This window comes from Calypte anna, chromosome 5A (genome assembly GCF_003957555.1).
Source record: "Calypte anna isolate BGI_N300 chromosome 5A, bCalAnn1_v1.p, whole genome shotgun sequence".
Taxonomy (NCBI): domain Eukaryota; kingdom Metazoa; phylum Chordata; class Aves; order Apodiformes; family Trochilidae; genus Calypte; species Calypte anna.
Window position 1 is genome coordinate 28,083,572 of NC_044251.1, and position 27,938 is coordinate 28,111,509.

Below are 27,938 nucleotides of genomic sequence, written 5' to 3' on the forward strand. Positions count from 1 at the left end.
TTAAAAAGGTCCAAAAAATGAAAGTAAAAGCGTTAGCAAGGTGGTGTCAATGTAGCAGAGAATTAGCAACCAGCACACTTAGCAGAAACTTAAATGCTAGAATAAAAACTAAAATAAAAATCTCAGTCAGTGAAGGAAATGTGATTTTTTTCCTCTAATATGTTGACTCTTGACTATTTTTGAATTGTGATCACAGGAAGAATGCTAAGCCTCACCACAACCTCAGGATACCTTTGAATTCCTCACTGATTGTTACTTCAGCACCATTCAATTTTCAGTGCTGGCTTTCACTGCAGATCAAGCTCTCAGGTGAACCTCATGAGTTTTCTCTTGGAAACCCTGACCACAGCTCTGTGTTTAATGTTCTCATCCCTTTTCTTCTCACTCATGCTTCAGAAGCATATGTCTTTTAGATTAGTCACTACAGGGTGCTTGGCCAAGCCAGTAGCAATTCCTCCCCACTGTGCACGATGTGTGCCCTTGCCATGCTGGTGACGCTGGGTGCCGTGCCAGGAAGCCGCTGCTTGTCCAGTGTGCCTGAGGTCACTGTCTGTCATCGTGCTGCAAGTATCGGATCAATCTGTCGGGCAGGGGCAAGGTGTCGAGAAGTTTAATGCGGCTCCTTCCAACCACACTTCGTACCTTGATGCGGCAAAGGTGGGAAAGAGGTCGTGGAGGCTCTGAAAGACAGACAGGTCAGAAAGATGAAAGGAACAAGTTGGCTCAGCCAGGTCAGTGCAAGAGGAAAATATGAGAAGGAGGAATGAAAAAAGGGAGCTTTCTGTAATGGAGGGACAATGCACCTCAGATTGCTTCATCTATTCTGAGGTATGACATAGGGTAGGAGGCAGGGCTGGAGGATGGGCTGCTGTATCCTATCTCAGGGCATCCTAGGAAGATTTAATCAAGCTGCTTCACAGTACTTAGTCTATGCACTGAGGGTTTGATTTTGATCAGATATCAGGGAGGAATTCTTTACTGTGAGGAAGTAGGACTTGAACAGGTTTCCCAGGGAAGTTGTGGATGCCCCCTCCCTGGGTCAGGGTCCAAATGGATAAAGCTTTGAGCAACTGGGAGGTGTCACTGACTACAGCAGGGGCATTGGAACTAAGGTCCCTTGCCACCCAAACCATTCTATAATTCTATGAAATTTAGCCTAGTGCCAGAAAATTAGTTCTGTTAAAGTCTGTGAAAGTTTTTTGGATCCTGAAGGAAAAATGTTTAGAAGATCAGAATATTACTAATGCTTTAAAAGCCAGTGGTGGTGGCTGGGCTGCTGTGGACATGGTCACTCTGCCTGCCTGCCCTGATCTGGCTGCACTCCAGATGTAGCCAAATAGGTCTTCCCTCATGGGTAGTGCTCATTCCCAGTGGGTGAGATTCACTGCTGCTGTACAATGAGCATCGCAGAGTCAGTTTCACCCCAGCAATTTCTAGTACTACACCCTGGCCCAACTGTAATTCAGGCTTGGTAGGAAAATCCTATCAAGTTTCAGCATGTGCCAGGTTCTCTCCTGAGTGACCATACCTGCTTTTTCCTTAATGACAGCCCAGTCCTCATAGCTGTCAATATGCTCTTTGAGCCGGGAACAGAGTTGCACATTACCCACATAATCCAAGAGAACATCGATGATCGGTCCAGCCCAGCGGCTCATCTCTGGAGTAGATACCATCTCACAAAACTTCAAGGAAAATCAGATTGACTACAGTCAGTGGAATCAGGAATACACCCCTGGCAACAACAGCAACATCCCCAACTGCATTGGTGGTCCCACCCTTCCAGCAGTTGTAAGAGCAATTCCCAATTTCCCAGCAGAAAATTTCAACTAAAGCTGCCTTATTTTTTTTTCCCCCCAATTGAGGGTAGAATTCCCTCTTTACAACCACAGAAGAACACAAAACCCTGTTGGAGTCCTAGCTCTGGGGCATGGGAAGGACAGTGAATTGTTTACAGGGTCCAAAGGTCCTACTTCCACAGAGATGGAAGGGCAGAGCAGTGCTCTCAGCTTTGCCAGCAGTCCGTAAGGGAGATGCTGAAAGGCCCATGCCTCCCCAGGTGCTGTGACCCCACATGCTAGGTCCTTTTCCCTTCTTAGGAGGGTCTCTGGGGGGGCAACTGTCCACCAACTAGGCTTAGGGACAGAGGGAAATTTGTCAGAGCACAGCACCTCCCACTACTGTTGAACCCACAGCACCATTTGGGGATCAAATACCTCACTAGAAAAAAGTCTGAGAAAATCTCTGCAGAGGTGAATCTCAGGGAGTTTTACTCAACTTTGGGAGAACTACCCTGGGCCTAAAACAGAGCAGAAGCATCTTCCTTAGTCCTGAATCAGGCAAATCTTCTGTTGTCCCACTGTGAGATGTAGAGTACATAGAGCCACTGCATGGAGGGCTGCTTATGGAGATACTGAAGAATAGACTTAACCTGACTTTAAGCAGTCTCATTTTAAAGAAGTAGTGACTTTCCTTCCTAATTTAACCCAAATTTGTATATCAGAGCAGACAGCTTCATCTAGCCCTGTTAGGGTTCTGCCTACGATGAAGATATCTGTGGACTTATCTGCGTGTGAGCAGACAGAAAATTTAAGATTACTTAAATCACTCTGTGTGGATAAGAATTCAGGCACATGGCCACACCCAACTGAATGACAGTGGCTTAAGCACCATCTATCACTGAGGCTGTCTGCAGGTGCCTTCCAAGCCTATCCCAAACAGGAAAGAAAATTCACCATCTTAAACCTCTTTCAGTTTAAGCTCCTGTAACTAGATCACATTTGATTATACATGCATGAACCCTAACTCAAAATACATTAAACTTTTATGTGGATACTCTTATTCAGAAAAAAAATATTATTATCTTAGAATAATAAAGCTGCAGAAAATGATAAGGCCATTTTATTCAAGGTGAGAACATTCACAAAGATGCTTACTACTCTTCTGACTTTATTTTTTCACTGAGCATCACCATGTAATGTTTTCCAGGAAAATTAGATATAATAATGCTGGGAGAATCCCAGTAGACAAGCCATCTGGACTGCTTATAGGAAGTTCAGTTTAGTGTTCCTGGCTGTCATTCTCCAGCACTTATGCAATTGCCATGCAGTTACCTATAGAATGTGCAAACTGGGGATCTGCACTACCTCCTCCAAGCAGTAACACCTTTTTGTCAGAGTTTTAAGTGAGGACACATGCATAGGGCAACAAAACAATGGATCTTACTGCTCTCCTCTTCTTGTCTCTTCCAGAGACCTTGTCTGCCTTTCTCCCCTATTCACAAGTTCAGCCTACAAAAACATTTTTGGAATAAAAATGTTCGAAAACATATTGCAGGAAATGAACCACAGCAAAATGAAGCAAAGTAATGCAAACCTACAGCTACAGGCAACGGGATGGACTCGGGGACAAAGCAGCTGTGAGCCCAGGACATACTTTGCCTGCAGTCTTGTAGGCCCCTGAATGCCCTCTCGCGGCAGTAGGACACTTCACTCCCCATGTTCATGGTTCTGACACTGCAATTTTGGAAACGTGGAGTGAGACAGCAACCATTTTTCTGTATTCACTTTCTCCAGGGCACACTAGTTTAGTAGCAATAGTAATGATTCATAGTTATGCGTTGTTCAAATCCAGCCCATAGTCTTTATAAAGACTAATCATTCAGACTTACTATCCTTAGGTAATCTTACAGAGGAAATGATGTACATTTTTGTGTGGAAAGGGCTATATTTGCAGAAGATCCTCTATATTTCAGAACACAAAACATATCAAAGTTATATCATGAAGCTGTTCCATAGAAACCATACTTCTGCTAGCCAAATTCCTAGAAGTAAGAAGCAAATTTAAAATAATATCAGAGGGAAGGGTTTGCTTTTTCTCTTGTATGCATTTGTCCCTCCCTGGTCCCTCTCTAGGCACAGATATAATTTTAAACAGCTTTTGCTACCTCTGCTTCCTGTGGTTTGACTTTTGAGGTGATGAAGCTATTTGTGAGTGACCTAATATTTTGTTAGGCACTAAAAGTAGTTTTAGGTGAGATCTGGAGGGAAATAATCTGCTTAAGTGAAAACAGAACTGGTTTTGAGTGCCTAGAATATTATAGAGGGCTACAAACAAACCCTCTCTCCTTACCTTGGAATTTAAGTCCTCTCTTCACTCTACATGCTAGCATAATCATAGTTCATGAACTAGTGATGATATATTTTATTATTTTTTCTTTGACAAAAATGTTGTGTTCTGGAGAAATTTTCTTGTGACAAACACTCTCAAGAAGAATACAGCTCTGTTTGGGATAAAAGATTATTTTGACCGGCTCTTACAATCCTCTTCCTAAAATTTCTTTTTGCTTGTTTGCTTTCCAGATATGTTACTCAAGAGTCTCTTAGAAGGCAAGACTGATAAAAAGGGCAGTATTTCCTGAATACTGACAAAAAATACATTCAAGTTGTCAAGATACATGGGTAGGACACGTCCTCAGAAGTACTGTAGGTAAAGTAGGCAGTGCTTACCTGTACTACAGTTGGCTCCTTGGACAGCTGAGGATCATTAAGCCTGTCCCGTCTGTAATTTATTGCAGGATGTGGGCCATTTCCATACTGACACTGAAAACAAGAATCTGCATCACAGCCCAGATCAAGCAGATACTTCAGCACAGAAAGGTACTTCATTGAAAACATGATAGTAGCTGGAAATGTGGTGGGATGGCTTGATATATAGGCATCAATGTTTGCTCCATGGTCAAGGAGCAGTTTCATGGTCTTCAGGCAGCCATGGCGAATGGAGATGAGTAATGGGTTGATGAGGTCAACATTGGGGTTGGCTCCTGCTTGCAGCAGAAGTTCTGTGGCATAGATGTTGTTGTTAAAAACAGCGAAATAGAGAGGGGTGCTGCGTCTGTCCTCATACAGGCAGGACCGCTCATTAGAGAGGGAGGTGTTGACATCATAGCCAGCATCAATCAGCTCTTCCAGGATGTCATCGTTGTTGCGTTCAGCCGCTAAATGCAGGGGGCTGATGCCACTGCGCTTGACACGGGTGCGGCTGGTGACAGGGATCAGCATGGAGACAATCCTGCCAGACAGAGAATCAGTGAGCAGCAGTGAGCTCTAGGGGCTCTAAGGGATGCACAACCACACAGAAAATTGCAGCTGTATGGCTGTGACCATGAGACAGCCTGCAAACGTGGGCACAGGAATAGCTGCCTCTGAGAGAAAGCAGGGTGTAAACTTGGAACCTGACAACAACTCCCTGCATTCCTACCTTGCCAAAACAGTAACCTGTGTGTCCCCTGCTTCACAGAGGAACAAGATTTTTTCAAATTATCACCCTGTTTCTATGAGGCAATGGCAGCTACAGGGGCAATTACAATGGAAAAGATGACACACTGGCACCTCACCTACTGTTGTAACTCTCTTAGTTACAGCCCAACTGGCAGACACCCAGCCAGGATCTGCCAGACATTCTGCACCTCCATCATCATGCTGTGGGTAGAACTGGAGAAACAGACACATGACCTCTGGCCTGAAGTGCAGGCAGAGAGGTTGCACCTCCCCACCTGCATCAGGATTGCTTTATTGCTCATTAGACAAGGCTGCCAAAACAAGGTATTTTATATTGTCTATGGGGTCACAGCCACAGCAAGAAGTTTATGACCAGAAAGGGGGTGAATCCAAATATTCCTCTGCAGGACTGAAATAGGATGAACTATGTATCTGATTTCCAGTTATTACCTGGGATTAGTCCCCGTCCCAGAGGCCCTCACTGTGTGGCTTTTGGCTCTTGAAAGTACATGGGGCTATCAATGTCCATCCCACATCATGGGGAGGCAGAAACACAATTATGAAAGGATAGAAAAAGAAAAAAAAATACAACTTCCAGGATGGTTTCCATGCTTTAGCCCAGGGAGAAAAAATGTACAGCCAAGTCCTAAACCCCAGTAATTAGGGATTGCTGTTGGAAAGTGTGATGTGGCCTTGAACACAACAACAGAAATCAAGCTTTTCTTGTTATGTAATGCAAAGCTCAAATATATGATATACAGGAGTCTTGCAGTTGCAAGTCTGTGATTATTTTTATGTCTCCAGAGGTGTCATTGGAGCTGCACAACCGGACCCATAGGTTACACCCTCATTTCCTGCTTGTAAAGTTTAGCCAAGGCACCAGGCTGATTATGTAAATACAGACAGGTCACCTTGAACTACTAAGAGACTAGGGACCATCCAAGCTGAGTATGCCTGCTATCTCAGGAGATGCCCATTCTCCCTGTATAACGCCTGTGGATTCGTATCTTAAAAACGAACTTGTGGGAGACACTTTCTGGTCCTCCTCTTCCTCCTATGTGGACTCCTCTGTTTAGCAGTCAACACCTCTTTTAACACAAAAGCATGCAAAATTCAGTTTCCTACAGTGTAGTGTCTCTCCTTTAAAATGCTGTATATCTTCAACTTGACTGCAGTGGCTGGTCCCAACATTGGGTCCTCAAACATATATTTACATAATGAACTAAGGCAAATGTAAGTGCTAATCTCAGGAAAACGTTTACACAGAATGATCCTGTGAAAAACTGAGCCTCCAACACTTCCAGGAGCTGAAATAAAAGTTGAAGATGCATAACACTTTACAGGATTATGTTCCTATTTACATTATGGACTATCGATGTCTCCAAGCTACTTCTGCACCTCATTTTTAAACAAAAAAGGCATTTTAAATTATGTAAATATCTTGATAAAATTAGTGCAGGTTTGCTTTTTCCCTCTGGCTAGGCTCACTAATCTCCCAGTGCTGTGACACTCACCAGGGAGTAGGAGATTTGGGTGCTGGTGAGCTAGCAACTTCCCACTGTTAGCAAATGTTCTGTAAGAGCCCTAATAACAAGAAGGGCACAGAGCACTTTGAGGACACCATGCCAGGTGCCAGCATTACTCATCTCATGAGCAACTATTTTGAAGATTTAAGGGTCTGTTTTATTTTCTCCCACCAGCATATGTGCTTCAGCCAGATCTTCATGTCTGAATTAAGGGGGCACTGCTTCATTTCTGTCTGCAAGGGGGACCTGCACCTTGCCACAAGGGTGTCACACGGAGGCTTTGCATCCAAATGCTGCAGTGTCAGCACACTCCCTGGACCCCAGATTTATTCTGGGAGGAAAAGCAGGAAGCACCAATTTTGTATCGGACTTTTGTAGCTTGAAACTGTCTCTCTCCCTCATCCTTCAAAGTGGGTTGGTTTAGCAATATGGTGTCTTTACCACTATGGCTTTTGCTGTCTGTCTAGAGGAAGAGGGCAGCTCAAGCAAAGGCAGCCAAGACTATACCCCATGTGTATCACAGGGATGAGCTTATGTAGTTTCAAATCAGTGCCACATTTTCCCGTATCCCTGTCACCTGCTTCTGTGACTTCTACTTGTTAGAATTTATAGGGAGAAAGAGGCAGAGCATCCTTAGTATGAGTGTGCCAGTTTATTGACCTGCATTTACTTAATAAATCTGCTCACACTTCACAAAGTCTTCCCTTCTCAGCATTTCAGTTCTGAGGGAGAAAGAGTTAAATGACTGCTTGTGATTGTCCTACAGCTGATGAGTTGACCCTTATGAATTTCAGCTCAGTATTGACAAGGTGTCATTTAAAAGAAACAAACACTGAGCAACAAGAGTTGACAGTTGAGCCTTGGGACCTCATTCTTGGCTTTTTTGATGGTAGGGAGCCTTCGTGCTCTGGCAAAAAGTTGAAGTGTGGAATTCCTGCAGAATTACGTATTAAATCTGCAGGAATACAAAGAGAGGTCATGATGAAGGGTATTATTTTACTGAATACCAAAGGAATTAAGAACGATCATCCAATTGCACTAAAGCTTTGTCATTTAGATAAATATTTATAACAGAAGATATTTTTCTGGTTTTTTTTTTTCAGCAGTTGTGAAGAAAAAATTGTGCTCAGTCTTTTACAAGTGAATGAACTCAGAGTCTGAGGTGAATTCTGGCCTCATTTATGCTGCTTGTTTCTGGGAATAATAGGATGTGAGGTGTGATCAGGTCCTTTGACTCAGGTTGCAGAATTTCCATGTAAATTCCTTTTCAGGTTGGGGTGTGGAACTACAGTGGGCAGGAAAAGAATCAGACAGCTGGTCCTGTCTATATACAAATTAGATTCAGACCAACTTACTGTACTTTCAGGTGAACTTTTTTGAAAGTGAGCAACTGGAACTGAGTTGTCTCTGGCACGTTCCTCATCTACAATGTTTTCAAGAAAATGTCTTGGTAACCCAAACCCCAGAGAAAATTTTGAATTATACTTGCTTTAGTCTATGCAGGGTATTCATGTACATGCTGTAAGTGTATGAACTCATTACATAAATTAATAGAATCATAGAACCATTTGGATTGTAAGGCATCCTAAAAAACATCTAGTTCCAACCCCCCTGCATTTCAACTAGACCATGCTGCTCAAAGCTCCATCTAACCTGGCTTTGGGCACTTCCAGGAAGGGGGCATCCACAACTTCTCTGAGCAATCTATTTCAGTGTCTCATCACTCTCATGGTGAAGAATTTCTTCCTAATGTCAAGTCTAAATCTACCCTCTTTCAGTTTAATGCCATTACTCCTTCTCCTGTCACTACACACCCTTGTAAAATCAGCTTTTCTGGAGGCTCCCTTCAGGTACTAGAAGGCTTCTATTCACACTGGGATGCTCTCTAGAATACACAGCTTGCATAAAGAAACAGGTCCAGTCCAGCCACAGAAAATTAATATATTCAGGTCTGTCAAAATTATTTGAGAAGCTTAACTGAGATTCCCAAGGAAACCTAAGCACTAGGATAAAAGATGCTATGAGAAGGTGTAGTGTTGCCAAAGTTTTCATTGTTTGACATTGTGCAGTATATAAGAATCTGCTCAAGAATTGTTTGCAAAGATAGCTTTGCTATCCAGAGACAGTCTTTGCAGCTGGATATAGTCTCTCCTTAAACTATTATTGAAAGGATTTTGATAAAAGCCATGATAGTCAGAAGAGTCCAGTACAGTCACTGAAAGGGCCTGTTACTGCAAGATGACACTGTTCTGCAAAAACAGCTGTAGGCCACGCACCATTTCATCAGTAAGGGTTTAAAGGCAGGAGCTAAAACTTGCCCTAGGATCAGAAGTGAAGGCTAAGGAGTTCAAGCTCAGAAGTATGCTGCAATGTCCCAGGTCTTCAAGGAGCTAGGTGTACACTGTTTACAGGACAGTACAACAAGCTCATCCCTAGACAACATCTTCTAAACTGAAGTAATTTATCACTAGCTATAGAATTTTTTCCTTCTCTGACCACCTCTGCTTCAGAGGACTGGTAAATCTACCCAGTACCTGGTTATTTTCTCCATTACTTAACGTTTTTACTGTTTAAAAAATGTGCTGAGCTTAATCCCAAACACATTTCATTTCAGAAACAGACCACTGGATCATTTTATGCATTTTTCTGTTACATTTAAGAGTCACTTAATCATTCACTAATAAAGTAGATTTTCCAGACTGTGAGTAGTTCTTGTACTTATTTTCTGAAGCCTTTCCAATTTCCTGAAAGTTTTCTGACAGGAAGGATACTAGAATTGGACACCATATTCTAGCAACAATATCACTAATACTCTAGAGAGACTTGCTTAACCACTTCCTGCTTTCAGCATCTGAGTTATTATTAATAAAACCTGAACACACCAGAGAGAAATGCAGTATGTTCTGCTTGTACAGAAGAACCATAATGGGTTCATGTCGAAAATGACTGCAAATTATGCTGCATTAGTTACTGAGGACTAACCCAACCCCCTATCCCCTGATACTTTTTTATTCCATCTCAAGCATATTTTGTGGAGCACGGTTGGATCAACTGCCAAGACATGTAAGGTTATTTATCTGTACTAGGTGATACCTTGGAAAAAAGTAAAGGAATCTTGTACCCCCCATTCTTGCTTACCCCATCCCCACCTGCAAACACACTCTTCAGTTTATAATTTCTGACCTGACCTCTGGAAGCAGAAAGCTCAGTTCTCAAACAGCAGCTCCCTTGTGTGCAATGCTCAGAATTAGTTCTGGGACATTACATGCTCCTTTTCATAAGGACTTTGGACTCTTTTCTAAAAGATGAAAATGGAATAATTAAAACTTACTCGCAAATCCCTTTTTTGGCTGCTATGTGAAGAGGTAACAGGCCATCCTTGTTGGCTTTGTTAGCATCTGCTCCTTGAGACAAAAGAAACTCCACGATGGGTACGTGTCCATTTTTACAGGCTTCATAAAGAGCGGAGGCATTGTCACTGGCTTGAGTATTTATATCAGCACCTAGAGAGGAAAACATAATTTCAGAAGGCTTTCAGTTAGGCTCCAATTGGGAACTTCTACTCAAAAAAAAAAAGAATAAATATTATTAATCAGCTACTAAATTATTTGGGACATACGCTTCTTGAGCTCTAGTGTGTGATGGTTTAATAAACAAGAATTCAAAAATAATGCAAGAATAAACCAATTCTGAATATCTTTTAGCCACAATTTGGAATCTAGATTTTTCTGTGCTAGATATTTCAGGCCCAAAAGCCTGGGTATCAACTGTCATATACTGTACTAGGATATTCTCAGAAAGGCTGCTCTATGTGTATCCTAAATGGAAATGACACTTGGTCACTGGTCTTTTGCATCTAAATTCCAATTAAGAAGTCAATCAGTCTCCTGTTGGATCATGAAACTCCCTGTCAAAGAGAACATTTCCCAATCACCCTGAACTGAAACATCTGTGTTGTGTTTGGCCCTTTGAAGAGGTTGTAGCTGGAAACATCAGGAGAATTTCAATGACAAAACATAACACAGGACTGTGTTACTAATGAAAAAGAAATTAAAAAGAAGCCCTTTTTATAGTCAACATTGTTCATCATAAACAATGCAGTGATATCATTGCTGGGATTCTCAGAGGAAATCTTCAGGACTTGAAACAATCGTGCAGTTTTATTGGATTTTCTCCTGTGTATTTTTCTAAAAATTAAACTTTAAGGAAATCCCAATATCTATTTACGTTCAACCACAAACCACATTCTGGCCCAGTTTCCAAAATCATAGGCAGTATGATGGGCTAACTGGTCATATAAAACTGACTTGAGAACAAATTTTTTGTTCTCAAAGTCTCAGATCTTTCTTAGCCTTAATAATAGTTTCAAAAGTCTTTAATTTCTTCCCCACTGTTTAGATTTTGCTTCATGAGTGCAGGACCCAGTTCTTACATACACGGAAGATATTAGCCCAATGTACAATGAACAAAACATGATTTACTACTGTGGAGCAGTAAAAGGAATTTTTAATGTAAACTATAATCAAAATCACTCTGTTTATATGTTTGAACACATACACAGGGGGAGGGCTTCTCCTTGGTGTAAATCCATTAACTAAACAATAGTACTTTATCTGTTTCCAGCAGAATTCATTAGAGGAGGACACCTTACCTTGCCTATCACTGCATATGTTTATGACCAAATGAGATTGTCCAACATTCAACTTCTGCCATTTAGTACCACCTACAGTTGTCTTGTATGACTGACTGGATTTTAGGCTACATGTGTGCAGTACTATGGGTTTTGAAAGCTGTCAGGCAATGTAATTAGAGAGCTCCATATTACTTCCCTGAGTAGGTGGCCAGGAATGAAGAAGTGCTTGAGCCTAAACTGTACTCTCTCGACAGACCCTACACAACTCAGCCATCTGGACCAGCAATGTTTCAGCACCTCTGCAGGCTGGGCCTTGCCTTCAGAGCCATGGAGAATTAGGGGGAACTTTGCAATATTAAGAATGAAATCAGTACAGCCATGTAATGGCAAAAGTGCACTCACCACATTTTGCAAGATATCTCAAAGCTTCCAACTGCCCACTCTCGGCTGCCACAAATAAAGAAGTGATCCCATAGGCATTTGCAGACTCAATCTTGGCTCCTCCTTTCACAAGGATGTCAATAATCTCTAGGTCATTTCTGGAGACAGCCTCGTGGAGAGCAGTCCATCCTCGATTGCAGCGATGGTTGGTGTCAGCATTGTACTGGACCAGGAGTCGTGCGGCCTCTGCGTTTTTCCGCTCACAGGCTGTGTTGGAAAAAAGGGAAGTGATCAGGACAGTTTTTTTAAAATATTCTGAGTATTGTGGTATCCATTTCATGTAGCATAAGGCAATATAATACAACTAGACCATAGCAAGTAAGAACAAAGATCTATTTAGGTCAACGTGAGGTTGTTGCTAAATGCCACATCCTGGGACTGGTGATGGATGCAGCAGTGAAGCCAATCTTCAGCCAGGACCTGGGGAAGGCTAAATGCAGGATATGTGCTGAGTATGGTACTGAGGGGAATCCAGCCCAGTACATTGGTACCAACTGAACACCACAGGGACATAGGAAGGTGACAAGGTGTGGGAGGTAATTTATGAAAAACAAACATGTTACAGAAATCACATGACCTGAACTTTCTTCCCAAATTCTGCACAAACTGGCGGTACATCTTCCTGCCCTGGGCTGTAGATAAAGCTCTATATAGGCAAGAAAATTTAAAAAAGCTCAAACCAGCAATGAACAGAAAAGGATCCTTAGAAAGCAGTAGTGGTGTGAGTCATCAGTGCCCTCTTCACCTGCAACAATGCATAGTCAAGGACCATCCTGAGATAAAGAAATTCCCTAGATAATTAATAGTATTTTGTTCATTTTTATTCTATCAGTTTGTTCTATTACTTTCTGAAGGGGGGTAATAGAGAACAATTCTGTTCTCTGGTTTTTGCTCTGCCCAAACTGCTAAGCCATGACAATAGGTCTCTATAGCTTAATTTGCTTCCATAGTAGAGATGAGCAATGTATAATTATTTCTTTTTTTTTTTTTTTTTTTTTTTTTGCTGGAGAACAGACAAGATTTTCACATCAACACAAGCACATGCTTAATAACAGGTTTTCTCTGCCTAACAGTGCTTTCATATTAGTGCTATTAGTCTGAGTACTACTACTACAACTGCTGTTGTGAGTTTAATGCATAGTTGAATATATTTCCTTTAGCTGATTATAAGCCAGAAATTTAAAACTCAGTCATTTTAAACTGAGCACCTCTAATGTCAGGCATCCTAGGTTAGAGGCAAGATTACTGTTGAAACCAGTAATATGTGCTTTTTAATGCTTTAGAGTGCTAAAAATAGTCATGACAGGAGCAGTCAATAAAAGGCAAAGGGACATGAAGGTGCAAGAGGTCATCTTCTTCTCTAAATTTTTGTGACAACTTGAATATAATTCTGTTCTACTAAAGAAAGTGTTCCCTCTGACAAGCAGCAAATTCATACATCCATGTTACTTTATATAAGTTACTGAATTGTTTATAAATTAATGCTAAAGCAAACAGCCTGGCCTGGCCCACACAGTGTATGAATCACTGGCATGTCTACTGTTACTGTACTCCTACCTCTAAGAGCAGCCTAGGTCCTGCTATTAAGAAAAGCATACATATTCCTGTACTATTCTGCTTTCTGCAAATTTCTGACACTGTGCTTAGAGTCTCACTCAGCATCACACACCTACCCCTCAGCACCACATCACAGCCTGAATTCCTGAACACCTTGTCTCTGATGAGGATGAGAAGAGAGGCCATGGCATGGAAGGTGAGATAGAAGAGACACAGGAATACTGGAGGAAGGTGCAAAACAGGAGCTAATTGTTCAGTTTCAGAGCCCCATTGCAAGAACAACTGCAGCTCTGCTGCAGTGGTGCCGAAAGAGCTCAGTAGCCCTTGAAATGCAGCCACTCACCTTTGTAGAGTGGTGTTTCTCTGGCCTTGTTGGAGATGTCAGGCTCAGCCCCAGCTTGCAGCAGGGTGAGCAGGCAGTCCAGGTTGCCCCGGCTGGTGGCCAGGTAGAGAGCTGTCTCCTCATTGAGTGTGCGTTGGTCAATTGTGCCAGGGTATGCTACAAATAAATGGTAAGCCCAAAGTCACTGCATTCAGTAAGTACACAAGTATCTGCAGCACCACAGCTTTCAAAATCCTTGGAGTTTTAGGGGAGGTTTTGTTGTTTATTAATTGTCCATGAGCAAAGTAAGTTAAGAATGCACTGTAAGGTTACTATAACTCAGCTGGAGTATGTAACATAGAGTAAAATGTTCAGCTATCACTGTAGTGATGCAGAAAGCTGCTGAGTAGTTGCTCTTTAGTAGCAGTTTGGAAACACACTGTAGCAGTGAACCACCTTCAATCAACAGCAAATTGATGCTGGGCAGGTAGTGGGGTTTGGGGTAAACACTGTCAGCCTCAGTTGCCGAGAAGCTCATAACAGCAGAGAACTCAACTACAAGGTTCTACTGGGAGAAATCCATGGTTTGGCAGTATATCCCCAGTTAAATTTTTTCCTGAAGATCCTAAGTTTGAGAGGCATCAGTCTGCGAACTTATTCTCAAAGAGAAGGTGAAATTAATATACACTAAGGGTGGTTAAAAAACCCTTCACACACAGTCCCAGGCACTAATTGGACTGCTGCTAATTCTGCTTTTAAGTTTATTCATATTCTTCTTCTCACTGTTGTAATGAATTGGTTTTAACTTCACTGACCTTTTTGCAGGAGGCTCAGGCAGCCCACTTGGCCATAATACGCAGCTTCATGGAGGGGTATCCAGCCGTCCTTATTAGGTTCAGAAAGGTTTTTTCCTGATTTCATCATGTTAAATACTGCTTTTTCATCTCCATCCCTGATTGCTGCCACTACAGGGTCAAGTTCTCTTTAAAACAAGATGAAAACCTGATTACTGCTTCAGTCATTACTGAGAAGCTTTTCTCAACAACATCACTGTATCATTTGGCTAAAATAGTGAACTCCAACTGAGTATATAACAAGTAGTTTGGGCCCTAAGGTGTCTTGCTATAGGGCCTGTGGAGGTAATAATTGTCTGCTCTAATTTGGCCTTTCATAACAGAAGAGTCACTGGCTGAAGGTTCTGATCTCTTTTCCTTGGAAATAAGGAAAATGTGACTAATCTCTGACAAAATGGTTTGTATTTTAAATAGCTGGAGCTGAGGAAGACTACCTCTACCCATGTTCTGTACACTGTTATTACCATGGTTATGCCTCCCATGTGGCAAGGTGTTTCCAAATGAGATGTCTTAAACATCTAAAAGATCTAAAAGATCAACTTTGAAGATAATTGCCTCTTTTCATCCCTGAAGAAAATTTTGATTTGCAGGTAGCTTAGCCCTGAGGCAGAAATTCTCCAGAAAACTTGTTCTTGTATTTTAAAGAAGCTATTTCTCTTGTGCAAGCCTATTTTCAGAATAGCTGGACCAGTTATGAAGAAGAAGTGAGATCTCTGGTTAGATCATATGAACATTACAGCAGTGGGCTTTCCTTTCTTCAGCCATGGATTTTTTAAAAAGAAATCCACTAAAGCAAATTAAATTCTGACCTACCCTTTATGACTGTGCCCCAGAGATCTCCAGCTGTTATTTCAGCGCGAAGAACTCCAATTTTTCAAAATTACAATCACTTTAGACATTATAGACCTTCAAAAATGTGTTTTCGGTGTCCCAGTAAGACATGTTAGGTGTTGGAAACTTCTGAAAAATCTGGGTTTTAGAAGCTTGCTTCTGAGCAGACCCATATTCTTTATCAACAAGTCCTCTCTTGCAAACCTTGCAGCCAGGTTAGCAGTTCCCCAAGTAACTGCAAGTCAAGGGCATCTGGAACCAGCTGTGGGCCTGATGTAAAGTTTTGAAGTGGTTTGTCTTAGAGTCCATTTGAACCCAGCAAACCACTGTCAAGCTCTACAAGGCCAAATAAGTTGTAGGCACATGGGAGTAAAAGAAATGAAAAAATATTTGGAAGAGAGGGAACATTTTAAAGCCTCTTTGGAGTAGAAAGTAATTGAAATGTGTAGAATCACTGAGAAGTGTTAAAGTAGTGCTTCATTTTTCAGCAACAAAAAGGAAAAACCCATGAAAGTAATTTCTTTTGATGCCATCTGAATTCTAAAGCTTTCAAGAAGCATCTCGCTGTGAAAATCTACAAAAAGCATGAAGTGTGCTCTGTGCCACCCAGAAGATAGACACAATGAGCTTTGCTCTGACAAGCCTTCCCTTTACCAAGCACAGGCTGGGCAGCAACCCGCTGCTCCCAGCTTCATCAGAGTAACTGTGGAGCAGGGCTGAGCTGGGCACACCAGCCCCTCTACAGAGCAGCTGCAAGAGCTGCTGAGGGATTCCCCACTCTGATGGAGCCCCCAGCAGCCTGGCAGTCCCCGTGCCACTGATCAGCAGTGACCCAGGACCTGCCTCCACCGGGTGCTCACAGCTCGGCGGGGCTGGGAGCTGGTACCCTGCAGCTGATGTGGGCAAGATCCTCACCCATGGCAGGCAGCAGCTGGGTGTCTGGCAGCTTGCTGCACCTTCCATCCAAGCACCTGCTCCTGCTGAGCTGAGCTGTGCTAGGGGAAGGCAGCCACTGCTTCCTTCTGAGGCACCACACAGCTACACTTCAGGACAGCGAACACTGCAAAGGAAGATTCATTTTTCCAGTTCTAATGGGGACAAGCCAAAAATGAATACAGGCTATATCTTCAGAGGCAGACAACAAGAGTATGTTGAAAATTCAGGGGAGTTTGTGGTTTGAACTAATTGTAAAGAGAAAATCTTGCAGCCTTGAAGGCAGAGAGGCTGGGGAGAGAGATGTGTGTCTCAGAGACACTATTAGCTACACCAGGGAATATAGAATGTGATGAAGTTCTCGAAAGGAGGTGACAATGGGAGCAACCAGAAATTCTGGTTATGACAGAAGGTCTAAAATGCCACAACAGAGTGAAATTACACTGAAAAATATGGGCAGTTCAGCACAGGAGTCCTGGAAAAGCAGACCACAGGTACAACCTCTGCATTTAGTGCAATTTACAGGCACAGAACTGGATTCCATTGCCTCACAGGGGCTGGACAGGTCAACAGCCTGAAACTCACACAGGAGTCATTAGTTTCAGCTTGCCCAGAGTCACCCAATTAGCACCAATTAGTCACACTTGTATTAGCACCAAAAGAAAAGTCACCAAGCTGCTTCTTTGAGGATAAACTCAGGGCCTGGAGAGGAAGCAGGTTAACAAAACGTGTGCCAAGGAGTGGGAAAAGACACCATTTCCTAGGTGAAGAAATATTTAGTGCCACTTGCTCCTTCTCTATAGCTGGAGGCTGTGATCTCAAGACAGCAATCACAAAAATAGCAACACTGGAATGGGGGGGAGATAGGGATGTGAAGTCAGGCATTTTGCCTGAGCTGAGATAAAAGCTAGAGCAGGCAACTGCCTTCCTGGCCACAGCCTACCCAGGAGGAATCGACTTGACCCAAGCTGGGATCCCAGGGGCACTGCTCTATCTCCATACTATTTAGATTACCCTGGGGACTAAAACTAAAATTGCCAGTTTTGTATACATAATGGATTTTTATACAGGCATTTAAAATGGAGCATTTTGTTGAAGTCAGTTAAGAGAAACAATTGGGATGTTTAGTGGGAGAAGACGAGGAAGCAGGGGGGGGATCTTTATCTTTAGAAGCCTCTGGCACAAGGCTGCTGAAGCCATCTGTTGTTCTGTGCAGAGGTTCATCTTACACAGGCAGGGCTGCTCACTGTGACTTTGGGATTTGGGCACTTGATAGAGTTACCAGCACTTAATCAGTCACTGCATGCCAGGTGGGCCACGGTGGGAGTCTGTGTATGGGGCTAGCACCCAGCAAATGCAAGGTGAATCACGTTGGCTGAGACCTCTGTGAAAGCAGAGGGTACTTCGGATCTGTGGTAGGGTTAAAAATGTGTGAATAATCAGTTACTACTCTGCTTAAACCCTCACATGTTGAATGAAGTGAACTTCTGTTGGGTTCCTTGACCTTAAATGATTTCTGAGTAAGATGAGGGGGTTTGCTGGACCAGGCTGCAGATGCTTTAGCCAAGCAAATTCCAGATGAGTACAGAAAATTTAATGAATCTCCATGTGAAATCCTTTTCTGTCTGGCTTGTAGTTGGCTGTTAGAAAAAACACAACACATTCTGCTGCTTGGGTTTCATCAGATATATTATAAACAAGTGTTAGTACTATAGAGGAAGCCTGAAGACCTGATGAAATTATAACCTTTTAGGAGAATCAAAAGAATTACTGGATTTGAAAATAAAGTAGCCAAGATAAAAAATACTCATTGCATAAGAGAGGTATGGTAGGGTCAGTTCTGAGTGCTGCAGAAGAGGTTCAGTGGAGCATAGATAGAAAGGTTCAGAAAACTTCTTTTCCTGTCAGCTTGGTGAGATGCAGGAAGCATGAAGGAACATCTCCTTAGGTGAAGCCAACTATCATTCCTGCCTGGCTCTGAGACCAGGAGTACAAACCACTCATGCCATCATGCTCTCCTGTGACTTTTCAGCCCCTTTTCTGCTCTCACTCAGCAGCAGAGGAGGCCTAGCTTATCCCAGCCTTCTTGTGGACTGAACTCTATTGAACTTTATGATGCAGAAGAAAAGCCTACCTTCCAGTCACCAAACCCAGAGAAGGAGAGAGGCATGCAAGGTGTGTGTAGCACTCTGTGAGAGGATGTTGTCTCAGTGTGAAATCAGGGGAGCTGGTACGTGATGGTGATGAGGCAGGCTTCACATTTGAACAGAAAGAGGTTTTAACATATGCCAGGGAGGGCAATGTCAGTGTAGAGCCTACCACAGAACCCTGATCAGTTGGTGTGCAGGTTAAGGTGGGGGAGATTACAGAGCTGGGTGAAGGATGAAGGGAATAAGAGTAGTGGAGAGGTAGTCACTGCAAGCATGCATCCAGGGAGGAACTTGTATTTTAAACTGGGTAGGGTCACCCCTTTGCTTCTCTGCTTTCTTCATTCATGACACTGTTCACCTAAGCTTATTTACTGTCTCTACCAACAGCAAAATATGGCCAGGAGGATCAAAGCCAGTGCAGCTGGTTTCTTCCTTGGGCAGGTAAGATGTAGTGCAGCTCCCTAGCAGCAGGACAGTGCCAGTATTGCTGGGAACAGGCATGTCATCTTGGGAGCATTTATCAAATACTTAAATTGGAGGACTTTCTTCCCCTGTTTCTATCCTGCAATAAAATGCTTGTTTACCCATTCCTCCTCACTGTTGAACCATGAAATTAACACCAGTGCAGTTACTATCAGCACCTGCCTGCCTCATCTATGTTGATATGGGAGGCAGCCTATATAAACAAACCATAGCACAGGCATCCCTTCCTGCTGTTCTTGTCACCTCAGAGCTGCCAAATGACCTCAGATCCCCAGGACATGTGTACTGGAAGGATGGAGAGGAATGGAGAAGCGTGAAGGGGTAGAAGAGAACAAGGGAGATTTGAGGTGGGTCACTGGAAAGAGCCTGGGCATGGTCTGGTGTAGTGAAATGAGGCAACCAGGTGCCACTAATTGCCAGGTAGTGGGCATGAGCTTGTTAAGCCCACCTGTGCCTGATTAGGGCGGGCCCCCACTACCTGGCAATTAGTGGCACCTGGTTGCCTCATTCCACTATGGTCTGGCATGGTTGGAGGTCAGGAAGGACAGTGGGAAGGAGGGGAGGGTGAGGTATAGGTATCAGGAAGACCCTTCTAAGCAGTTAATGAACTCCTACAGATGAACACCAGCATTTCCCTCCACAGATACCATCATCACACAGAAGAGCTGGCCCACAGGGAGAGTGGGTAGCAAGGCTTGTTTGGACCGCGGGGGAAAGCAGGAGAGGGAGGCACTTACACGGGTTGGGATGTGCTGGACAGGCTCCCGTCGTACCTTCGCCTGACCCCCCAGGCTGCCCCCGAGCTGGATGGCTGAGCACGGCCTCGTAGCTGGGCTACTGATCTGGAGTGGCGATGACATGAATGAAATAAAGAGAAATACTCCGAATAGGAGAAACAGGTCATGTTGAGGCAGAAACAGAGACACACATCCACAGAGATGGAGCGAGCAAGCCTGCTGCTCGGGGCTTTGAATAAAAGCAGATGGCCACGGCTTGCTCTGTGCTGGATTCAGCTGCTCGCTCGGCTCGAGATTATTTTTGGCCCTCTGAGGAAGCGTCAGGGGATTCAAATGACCATATAAGACAACAGTGAGGTTAACCCTACCACCACCACACAGGAAGCAGGCACGAGGTGAGGTGACATTCACCACCTCCAAAGTGCCACATAAGCAGGTCGAAGGTGGGGGTGGAAGAGGACCCACGGCCCCCACATGCTGGCACCGTTTCCAGCCTGGCTCTTGCAGGTGGCACAGGAGGTCAGAAACACTACAGATGTGGAGCTAAAAACTGCAAAGGTTTTCTCTCCAGTGGGAGGTCAGAAGCTGCTGGGTTGAAGCAAATGCAGAACAAGTTAGTGTACAGAAATCTAGAGGCTGCATTTTGCCAAAATAGAAAGTGTCGAAGGACCACTGAGGAGAACAGGACTACAGGGCCAGGGAAGCCTTTATTCTCCCTCACATCAGGTCCCCTCAGCAGAGCTGACAGTACAAGTGCATAGTAAGACACAAAGAAGCCGTGACCTCTGAGGGGGGAAGGACTGCCTGCATCTCAATTCCACAGTATGAAATATGCTTACTGCTAATCAAATCATCCACAGCTTCCCAGTCTGGGAAACCACACAATTACAGGTGGCAATGAGTAAAGAGTTGGAGGACAATAAGAAGGAGGAACAAAACTTCAGTTACTCCCAGCTTATTATTTTAAAAAATAGTTAAAAAGGGTATTTTTGCATGGGTTTGGGGCTACTTTGTAACTTCTCCCCTCCTCCCTTGAGAAATTTGCCTTTTAAAGAACGAAAGGAGAACAATGTCTGGGTTTGAAACTGTCAGCAGGTCTCTGTAATCCACAGCCCATCATCACAGGGGAGGGGGATGCCACCACACTTTTGTGTCTGGAGATGCTCTTGGCTGTGTGTGTGTTTGAGGTCAGGCTCTGATCTGAAACAATTACATCCTTTAAAGACTGCAGTATCTAAAAAGTAGCCAGCTCACCCTGGTTTATATACTATTTATGGCCTCCTATGTTTTCCTATAAGAAGTGGTGTGTCCCGTCTCTGTCAAAACCTAAGTTTGGTGTGCAGCTTTTCCCCACTCAGGAAAGAAGATACTGGCTTCACCGGGGCTTCCATTATTCAGGAAAGCTTGCAGCAGTACCCTTTTCTTATTTTATTTGTTGCTTAAAACAGGCAACGTCAAGCAAAATCTCATTTTGCTGTGAGGGTATAAATTGTTGACCTCATCGGATTTATAGCAGACTCCAGCTTTCAAACTAATGACAGACTTGCAGAGCAGCTGCTTGCTAAAGCTAATTAGAGGGCACGTGTTTAGACAGGGGAAGCTCCTTTGCTGTTCCCAGGCAGGGTGTTTGCTGGGATGGCACAGCTCAGGCAGGCACTCACCTTTGCCAGGGGTAGATATGGTAGGGGGGGTGGTGGTTGCTGGCATGGCCAGGGGCAGCCGCCTCACCAGGACCTGACACCATCGACTTCTGGTGGCTCTGAGGAGCTGGCTGACGCACGGGGTCCTCTTCCAAGCTCTGCTGGATGGCCATCTTTATAAGCTCGTCTTCACTCAAGCTGCTGTACAGACTGTATTCCTCACAGCCTATCATTTGTCTTTGAGTATTTGCTGCCATCGTAGCCATTTTTTAATTTAGTTTTACTTCCCTGTTAAAGGAAATTGTAATCATCAAAATCTGGAAAATGAAACAGAGAAACTTATCTATCTTCTTCTTTGTTCAGCTCTGCCTCTTGATAAGACTAACCAGAAAACACTTCAGAACAGCTCCACCAGGGAGAGAATATTATGAGCTAGAACTTTTATCTAAACTTAATGAACATTTCTATCACAGATAAGTAACTGGTTTCTCTAGTGTTTAAAAAAGAAAAGAGAGATGTTGCAAGCAAGGCAGGTTTTTATCTACTTAGTCTGGTTACCACAGCTCAAAACAAAAACAGGTAAAGGAAATCCTCATAAGATTAAAAAGATACAGCTTTGAATTTTATTTATTTAGGAGAATGCCAGTGGACATCTCTTTTTGTTGTTTTTTTTGTTTTGTTTTGTTGTGTTTTATCTCTTGCTCTAATTGCAGAAAACTAAAGGAAGATGATTCTCAGTTTTCTGCAAGAGCAGGTTCTCCACCACAAAGCGTAAAAAAAGTTTGTGGAGTAATTTTTTCCACAAAATACTCTGGACATCTCTCAAGCAACATGCAAAGCTGGTCTTTGAACTGAATTTCTTTGTTTCACTCAGCTAGGAGAGAACCATGACACTGCTCAGTTTCACTTCTCACTTTTTGCTTTTCACAGAACAAAGTTCAAGATTTATGGTCAGACTCAAGAAAGTTAAGATTTATGGTCAGACTTCTCATCTAAAAACTGATTGTTGAGAAGTGAAAATAAGAAAACGGGAAAAAAAACCCCACCAGGGCAAACTCAGCAATTACAGAATGATTGTGAACCATACTGCAGTGTAGACTCAAAAAAAGTAAAGACAATCCAAAATACTTTGGCATTGCCAGCAGTGATAGGGAGGTACTAATGCCATTAATGATTCAATGCTTTAGCAAGATCTCATCTGGATGCCAGAGAGCACTTTGGCTACCAGTGTTGAAGAACCAATGGGAGGAGATGGAAACACTTCTTTTAAGAAGATGACAGCCAAGGTGTAAGAGGTTTAATTTTTATAAGTGCACCAACAAGCAAGAATTGTGGAAAATAACAGAGAACCCTGGGACAAGGAGTAAAAGGTACAAGTTGCCTCTGGACAGGGCAGGAGTGTGCAGAGAGCCATCAGAAAGGTCCTGTGGAGGCATTTCCCTCAAGCACAGAGGGGTGAGGGGCTGGCTGAGAGCACCAGTGTGTCTGCCAACAAAGCTGCTTGCTCCAGCCCTGGGGCTGTTGGTTCCTGCTGGGCTCTAGCTCTGCACAGCCCTGCCTGGCAGAGCCACATACGTGAGGCTACCAGGGCCACCCAGCCTGATGCTCCTCAGGACATACCCCCTGCTCCAGCAGGCAGCAGAGCCCTCAGCTCCCCTTCCCCCCTCTCTGCCTCCAGATCACCCAGTGCAGCCTGGTGTCCCAGAGATCTCACCCGCCTTGGTGGCAGTGGGTCCAGCAGGCCAGAAGCCTTGTGCTAGGAGATGGCCCTGGTCTGGCAGTTGTGCTGCTACCAAAAGGTAGTCCTGACCTGGAGGAAATGGTAGCTCCCCTGATGGTGACAGAATTAAAAAAAACAAAACAAAACAAAAAACCCACCAAAAACCAAACGATCAAAAACCTAACACAGTTTGAGGAAATCACAAGATCTTGAGTCAAGCCGTAAGTAACATAAAATCTTGGATTTCAACTTTTCACTTCCAAAATGGTGTTGTCTCCTACATCAACAACTGCCTCAGACTCAAGCACTCTCAAGAAGAAGTGGGAAGAGTCCAGGGTAAAGGTAACACAACAAATTTCAGATTAACATTCTGACTTTAACACTGAAGGATGCATTCTACATGAAAAATGCCAAAATAAAACCTGCCTCTGCTGTAAATTATACAACCCAGTTTTGTTGAGTTTTCTTTTTCTACTTTCAGCCAGATTTCTCATGGTTGCTGTTGGTTACTTTCTCCCGTGGAAGCTGCTGTGCCTGAGCTCTGCCATGTCCCTTGTTGCCCCCAGGACCCAAGCCCAGGCATCAAAGGGCTGATAGCTTCACACAGAGTTGCCCACCCTGTGCCCCAGCCACTCCAGTACCTGTCCTTGGTTGTGCTCCAACCAATGCCTGGCAGAGAATCACGACAGCTTTGTTCTCCTAGCAGCTTCTGATGCTGCTACTGCTTGAGCTGCTGAGCTCAAGCACCTCTAAGTCCATCAGCTTGTGGCATGCTGGGCAGCACCTCTAAGTCCATCAGCTTGTGTACTCACTCAGAAACTGGTGCTCTGTGTGAAACCCATGGGCTGGAGTCAGAGGGCTTGTCTGCATCATCCAGCACTGCAATGCCTAAATGTAGGGACCCGGCCACAGTGGTGACTCACAGACCTAAACTATTAACTAGCAGTTAATGGAGAGGGCAGGGTCTGATCTTAAGCTCCTAATGGAGGTGGTGCACAATGAGGCAAGAAAGGAGACCAAAGTGCTCTTCTTCAAGAGCAACCTGCACCTGTGGAGCATGTTACATAGATCCCTCATTTTTATCCCCCCCAGCCCTACTGCTGTCATCTTGAGAGCACAGGAGGCAGAGCAGGCAGTGGGTTCAGCATCACCACGCTTCTAAGCAGGGTGTTGGAATCAGGGCAGTCAGGGCTTTGAGGATCGTGCAGAAGACAACTGCTAATGTGACTCTGCACTCTGGCACAGAGAAGCTACCTGAGGCATCTGCCTCACTACATCCCCACTGTATCTAAATATACAGGCCATCTTTCACACCTCATTGAGGACTAGGGATGGAAAAGGAAAATTCTGAGTTTGGGGATGACTCCTATTTCACCCTCATATCCTTTGTATGAGTTAACAAGGTCACACCCACTCTCAGAGAAAGGGAGAACCTCCCCTAAATGTAGGTAATCCTCACTGATGTAAATATTTTGACAGGCGTCCCACTGAGAACAGAAACAACAGGGCTGGCCTCAGCTCCCGCCACTGACTCATCCCACAGGAAGAAATCTTGTGGGGCCCAAAATAGAAGAATATTTTAGTTCTTCTCATCTAATTGGCACAATCCCCATGAAGGTGTGAGGGTCACGTACTGGGGCTGCAGGAGCTTTTTGGTTGGTCCTGATAGCTTTGGCTGTCTTGTCCCCTAACAGAGATGGTTCCAGTTGGGCTTCAAGCCATCCTTGCTCCCCTCTGCCTCTCTCTGGTACTGCAGACTGAGCTCCCAGACTGAACCATGTGGTATGTCTGAATTTGTAGGAGGTACTATGTGTTTCTCCTCCATACAGCCTACTGTGCTGCAGAGCAGAGCCACCACCCTCCTCCCCCTCCTAGAGATGCTTTTCCTTGAAGTTGCAGAGGCAGGAGGAGGCTCAGGCACTTGTTCAAGTTATTTCTGTAAGGAGCCACAGTGAGCCAGCTGAGCTGCAGTGACAGGCCCAGGGCATGGCCTCAGCTGGAGACTAATGCAACACAGCATGAGTCTATTATTCTATGATTCAGTTTAACCTTTCTTTGCTGCTGCTGAGTTCAGCAGCATTGCCTGGGGCTGCTGCATCTGCTTGCACCCATCCTGGCTGAGCTGACACATCAGGGCTAAGGTAACCCCATCTGTGGGCAGTGGTGAACTACCACAACTTTTTGAAAGCTCACTAGACTAATATGCTGTAAGCTACAAACTTCTGTAATGAAGGTGTGGAAAAAAAAATATTAAAAAAATCAATCTTTGTTGCTAGGAGCTGTTGAACCACTTTGGGAAAGTAAAATATGGCCAAAGTGGTCTTTCAAGATGCTGCTTGAATTTGTTTTGTTTTTTTTTTAAGTCTGCTTACTGGAGGTTTAAAATATTGGAATCGTATTTATACATTAAATGCTGGGTTTACTGTTCATTCTTAACTTCTGGTTCTTGGGGGAAGTTTTAATGTTTGGCAGCCCAAGAGCCCATCTGTATGCACTGGTAGCACACAATGCTGAATGTAGTGTAAGAGCAGAACGTGGTTGATAAAGCTGTGGGTATAACAACCTTACTATTCCTTGGAGATTACTTTGCCTTCAGGTCTGAATGGCTTCATTAGTGATCTCTCTTGGCAGAGACATGTCCTAGAATACTGCTGCCCGTGATACCATTTAATAGTCTGACAAGATCTTCTGGGTTTCAATTTATAATCATTTCCACATAGGGCTCATTCTTAATTTTGCCATCCCTATTCGAGTGAGTGTATTTATTTAGATGCACAAATCAGGCACGTGTAACTTAGCTGCATCCTGTGACCAGAAGATAAGGTTAGAAATTAAATACTTGTGCCAGGGCCAGGCTGTGACACTGTCGCAGCTTAAGGAGCAGCTGTACCTGGCACATCCTCAAAACCAAAGGTACTGCTCACCAGGGTGACTATTAGTAACCACTCACATTATTGCAAAAGCCACAGAAAAACACAATTAGGTTGCTATTATATTTGGACTAGAAGCTCTGTGAACATACAGTGTTTGTGAGAATGGGCCTCTGATCCCTGATGCAACATAAATAAACAACAAGGATTACAGCTGGCTTTGAACATGCAGAACCTCCTTATTCAACACTATTAGCATCTGAAACAACTGGTCCCATTGATAGCACTTTCTTAAAGAAAAGCTTAGCAAGGCTGCCTGTCCTCCTTCAATAGGTCCCAGGCAGCAGAATTAGCAGAATTACTGCTGTCACAGGAGGGTGGCAGGTGAGTGACAAGGTCATTAAAGGAGCAGAGCCAGAGCCAGGGACTTTGCCTGCCTATGCACTGACTTTACGCCAGTCAGCTTGTAACTCAATACAGGGCCTCAGTATTTATGGTTCAGGGTGCAATAAAGTGATTTCTAAAAAGAAAAACAAGTCTTTGGAGGCTGCAAAAGAGAAAAGGGGCTGCTTGCTTATTTTCATTTTTGCAAACAAATGATTGAGGCCCAGCTTCTGCAGATCTTTGCCTTTGCATGTGTTTGCCTTTTAACTTCTGAGAGCAGCAGGAGCACACACAGGGGGAAGGTAAACACAGATGGAAGTTCCCACCGGGAACCAAGCTTCCACTTTAGCTCTTCATGTGGCACCTTTTTGCCACCTCTTAATGTGGCCAGATCCTCTGCTGGCAATGGAAACTAGACCAATTTGCAGCACTTGAAGTCCTCATATTTTTTCTGCATTTTAGGTATGTTTCCAGATAAATCTTTGCAGTTTATTTGCAAAGGATATTATATTGGATAACTACTGCTGAGAAGCAAATTATGTTTCTTTTTAAATTGAAAGAATTCAGTGCCCATCAGATCTGCCAGAGCAGGGACTTTAGAAGAATGACACCTCATGCTGTTCAGCTGCAGCAACAGGCAAACATATTTTGTAATGACAGCTTATGCAGACTGCTCAAGTTCTAGCATAGTGCTGAAGGAGCAAAGCCAGGCTTCCCAAAAGAATCCTCCAAGCAAACAAATCCCCTTGTCCAGGCCCAGCTGTCAAAACAGGTCACCTATCAGTCTGGCATATGTTATGATGCCATCAAAATGTGAATCTGTTCAAATTACTTATTGGAAACGAATACACCTGCAAGTTTTTACTTCTCAGGAAGCATGAATTCACATAGCAATCAGTGCAATGTTAGCTTTGTGTCATACCAGCTGGAAATTTTAAATTAAAAAAATAATTTACCGATGTAATTTCTTTTTCCTTTACACTGCACTTTGCACACTATGCTGTACCTTATCATGTTGTCACAATGACAACTATTTCTGAGCAATCTATTCTAGAAAAAAAGATAAAAGCATCATCTGCAAGTAAAATAAAAAATAAGGAAATGGCAGAGCCACAATCCTGCATAACACCAGTGAGTGTCTTATGGCTTATTTGAAAAAACAACAACCCAAAAGCACACCACCAAAACTCCCCAAATTGTGTTAGAGTGTTAGGTTACAAACTGCTATAGGAACAAATAATTGCAGACATAGCAAACTGACAAACTGAAAATGATAAGTTCAAAACATGCATATTACCTTTATGTTCTGAAATAAAAGGGTAATAATACTGCTGAAATGGGTTAGCTTCTTGATTAAGTCTTAATTCAGAAAATCCTTGCTGCTATTCATCTCCCTGCTTTGCCTGGATGTTTCGATCAACTGCAGGATAGCTTTGAGACACTCTCGCTTTGAAGCCTGCAGTTTATTTCTGGATCACCCCATGATCAGCGATTACAAGCCAAAATATAAGTTGTTCTGAATCTCAAATTTCCTGTTTGAAGATGCACGGCAGAAACTTTTACCCATCCTAAAGTTCTTCT

General features: G+C 43.5%; 1 protein-coding gene across 1 annotated transcript; it reads right to left on the minus strand.

The window, feature by feature from the left end:
• Positions 1 to 153: 153 nt before the first annotated feature.
• ASB2 (ankyrin repeat and SOCS box containing 2) lies at positions 154 to 27,938 on the minus strand. The gene is made up of 10 exons (XM_008492959.2): positions 27,655 to 27,938; positions 21,405 to 21,671; positions 19,744 to 19,848; positions 14,571 to 14,737; positions 13,777 to 13,932; positions 11,838 to 12,083; positions 10,134 to 10,305; positions 4,506 to 5,067; positions 1,529 to 1,682; positions 154 to 680 (listed from the first exon to the last, which is right to left on the minus strand). Exons 2-10 carry the CDS (start codon positions 21,647 to 21,649, stop codon positions 544 to 546), a joined length of 1,944 nt encoding a protein of 647 aa, XP_008491181.1. The 5' UTR covers positions 21,650 to 21,671; positions 27,655 to 27,938; the 3' UTR covers positions 154 to 543.

What these genes read in the sequence shown, in the direction of transcription:
- ASB2 (XM_008492959.2), bottom strand. Translation starts at nt 21,649, where the DNA reads ATGGCTACGATGGCAGCAAATACTCAAAGACAAATGATAGGCTGTGAG. An exon ending in AGAAACACCACTCTACAAAG is followed by an intron (nt 12,084 to 13,776) that starts GTGAGTGGCTGC and finishes TTTCCAACACAG; the next exon opens with CCTGTGAGCGGAAAAACGCA. An exon ending in TGTCATTAAGGAAAAAGCAG is followed by an intron (nt 681 to 1,528) that starts GTATGGTCACTC and finishes TCTGTCTTTCAG; the next exon opens with AGCCTCCACGACCTCTTTCC.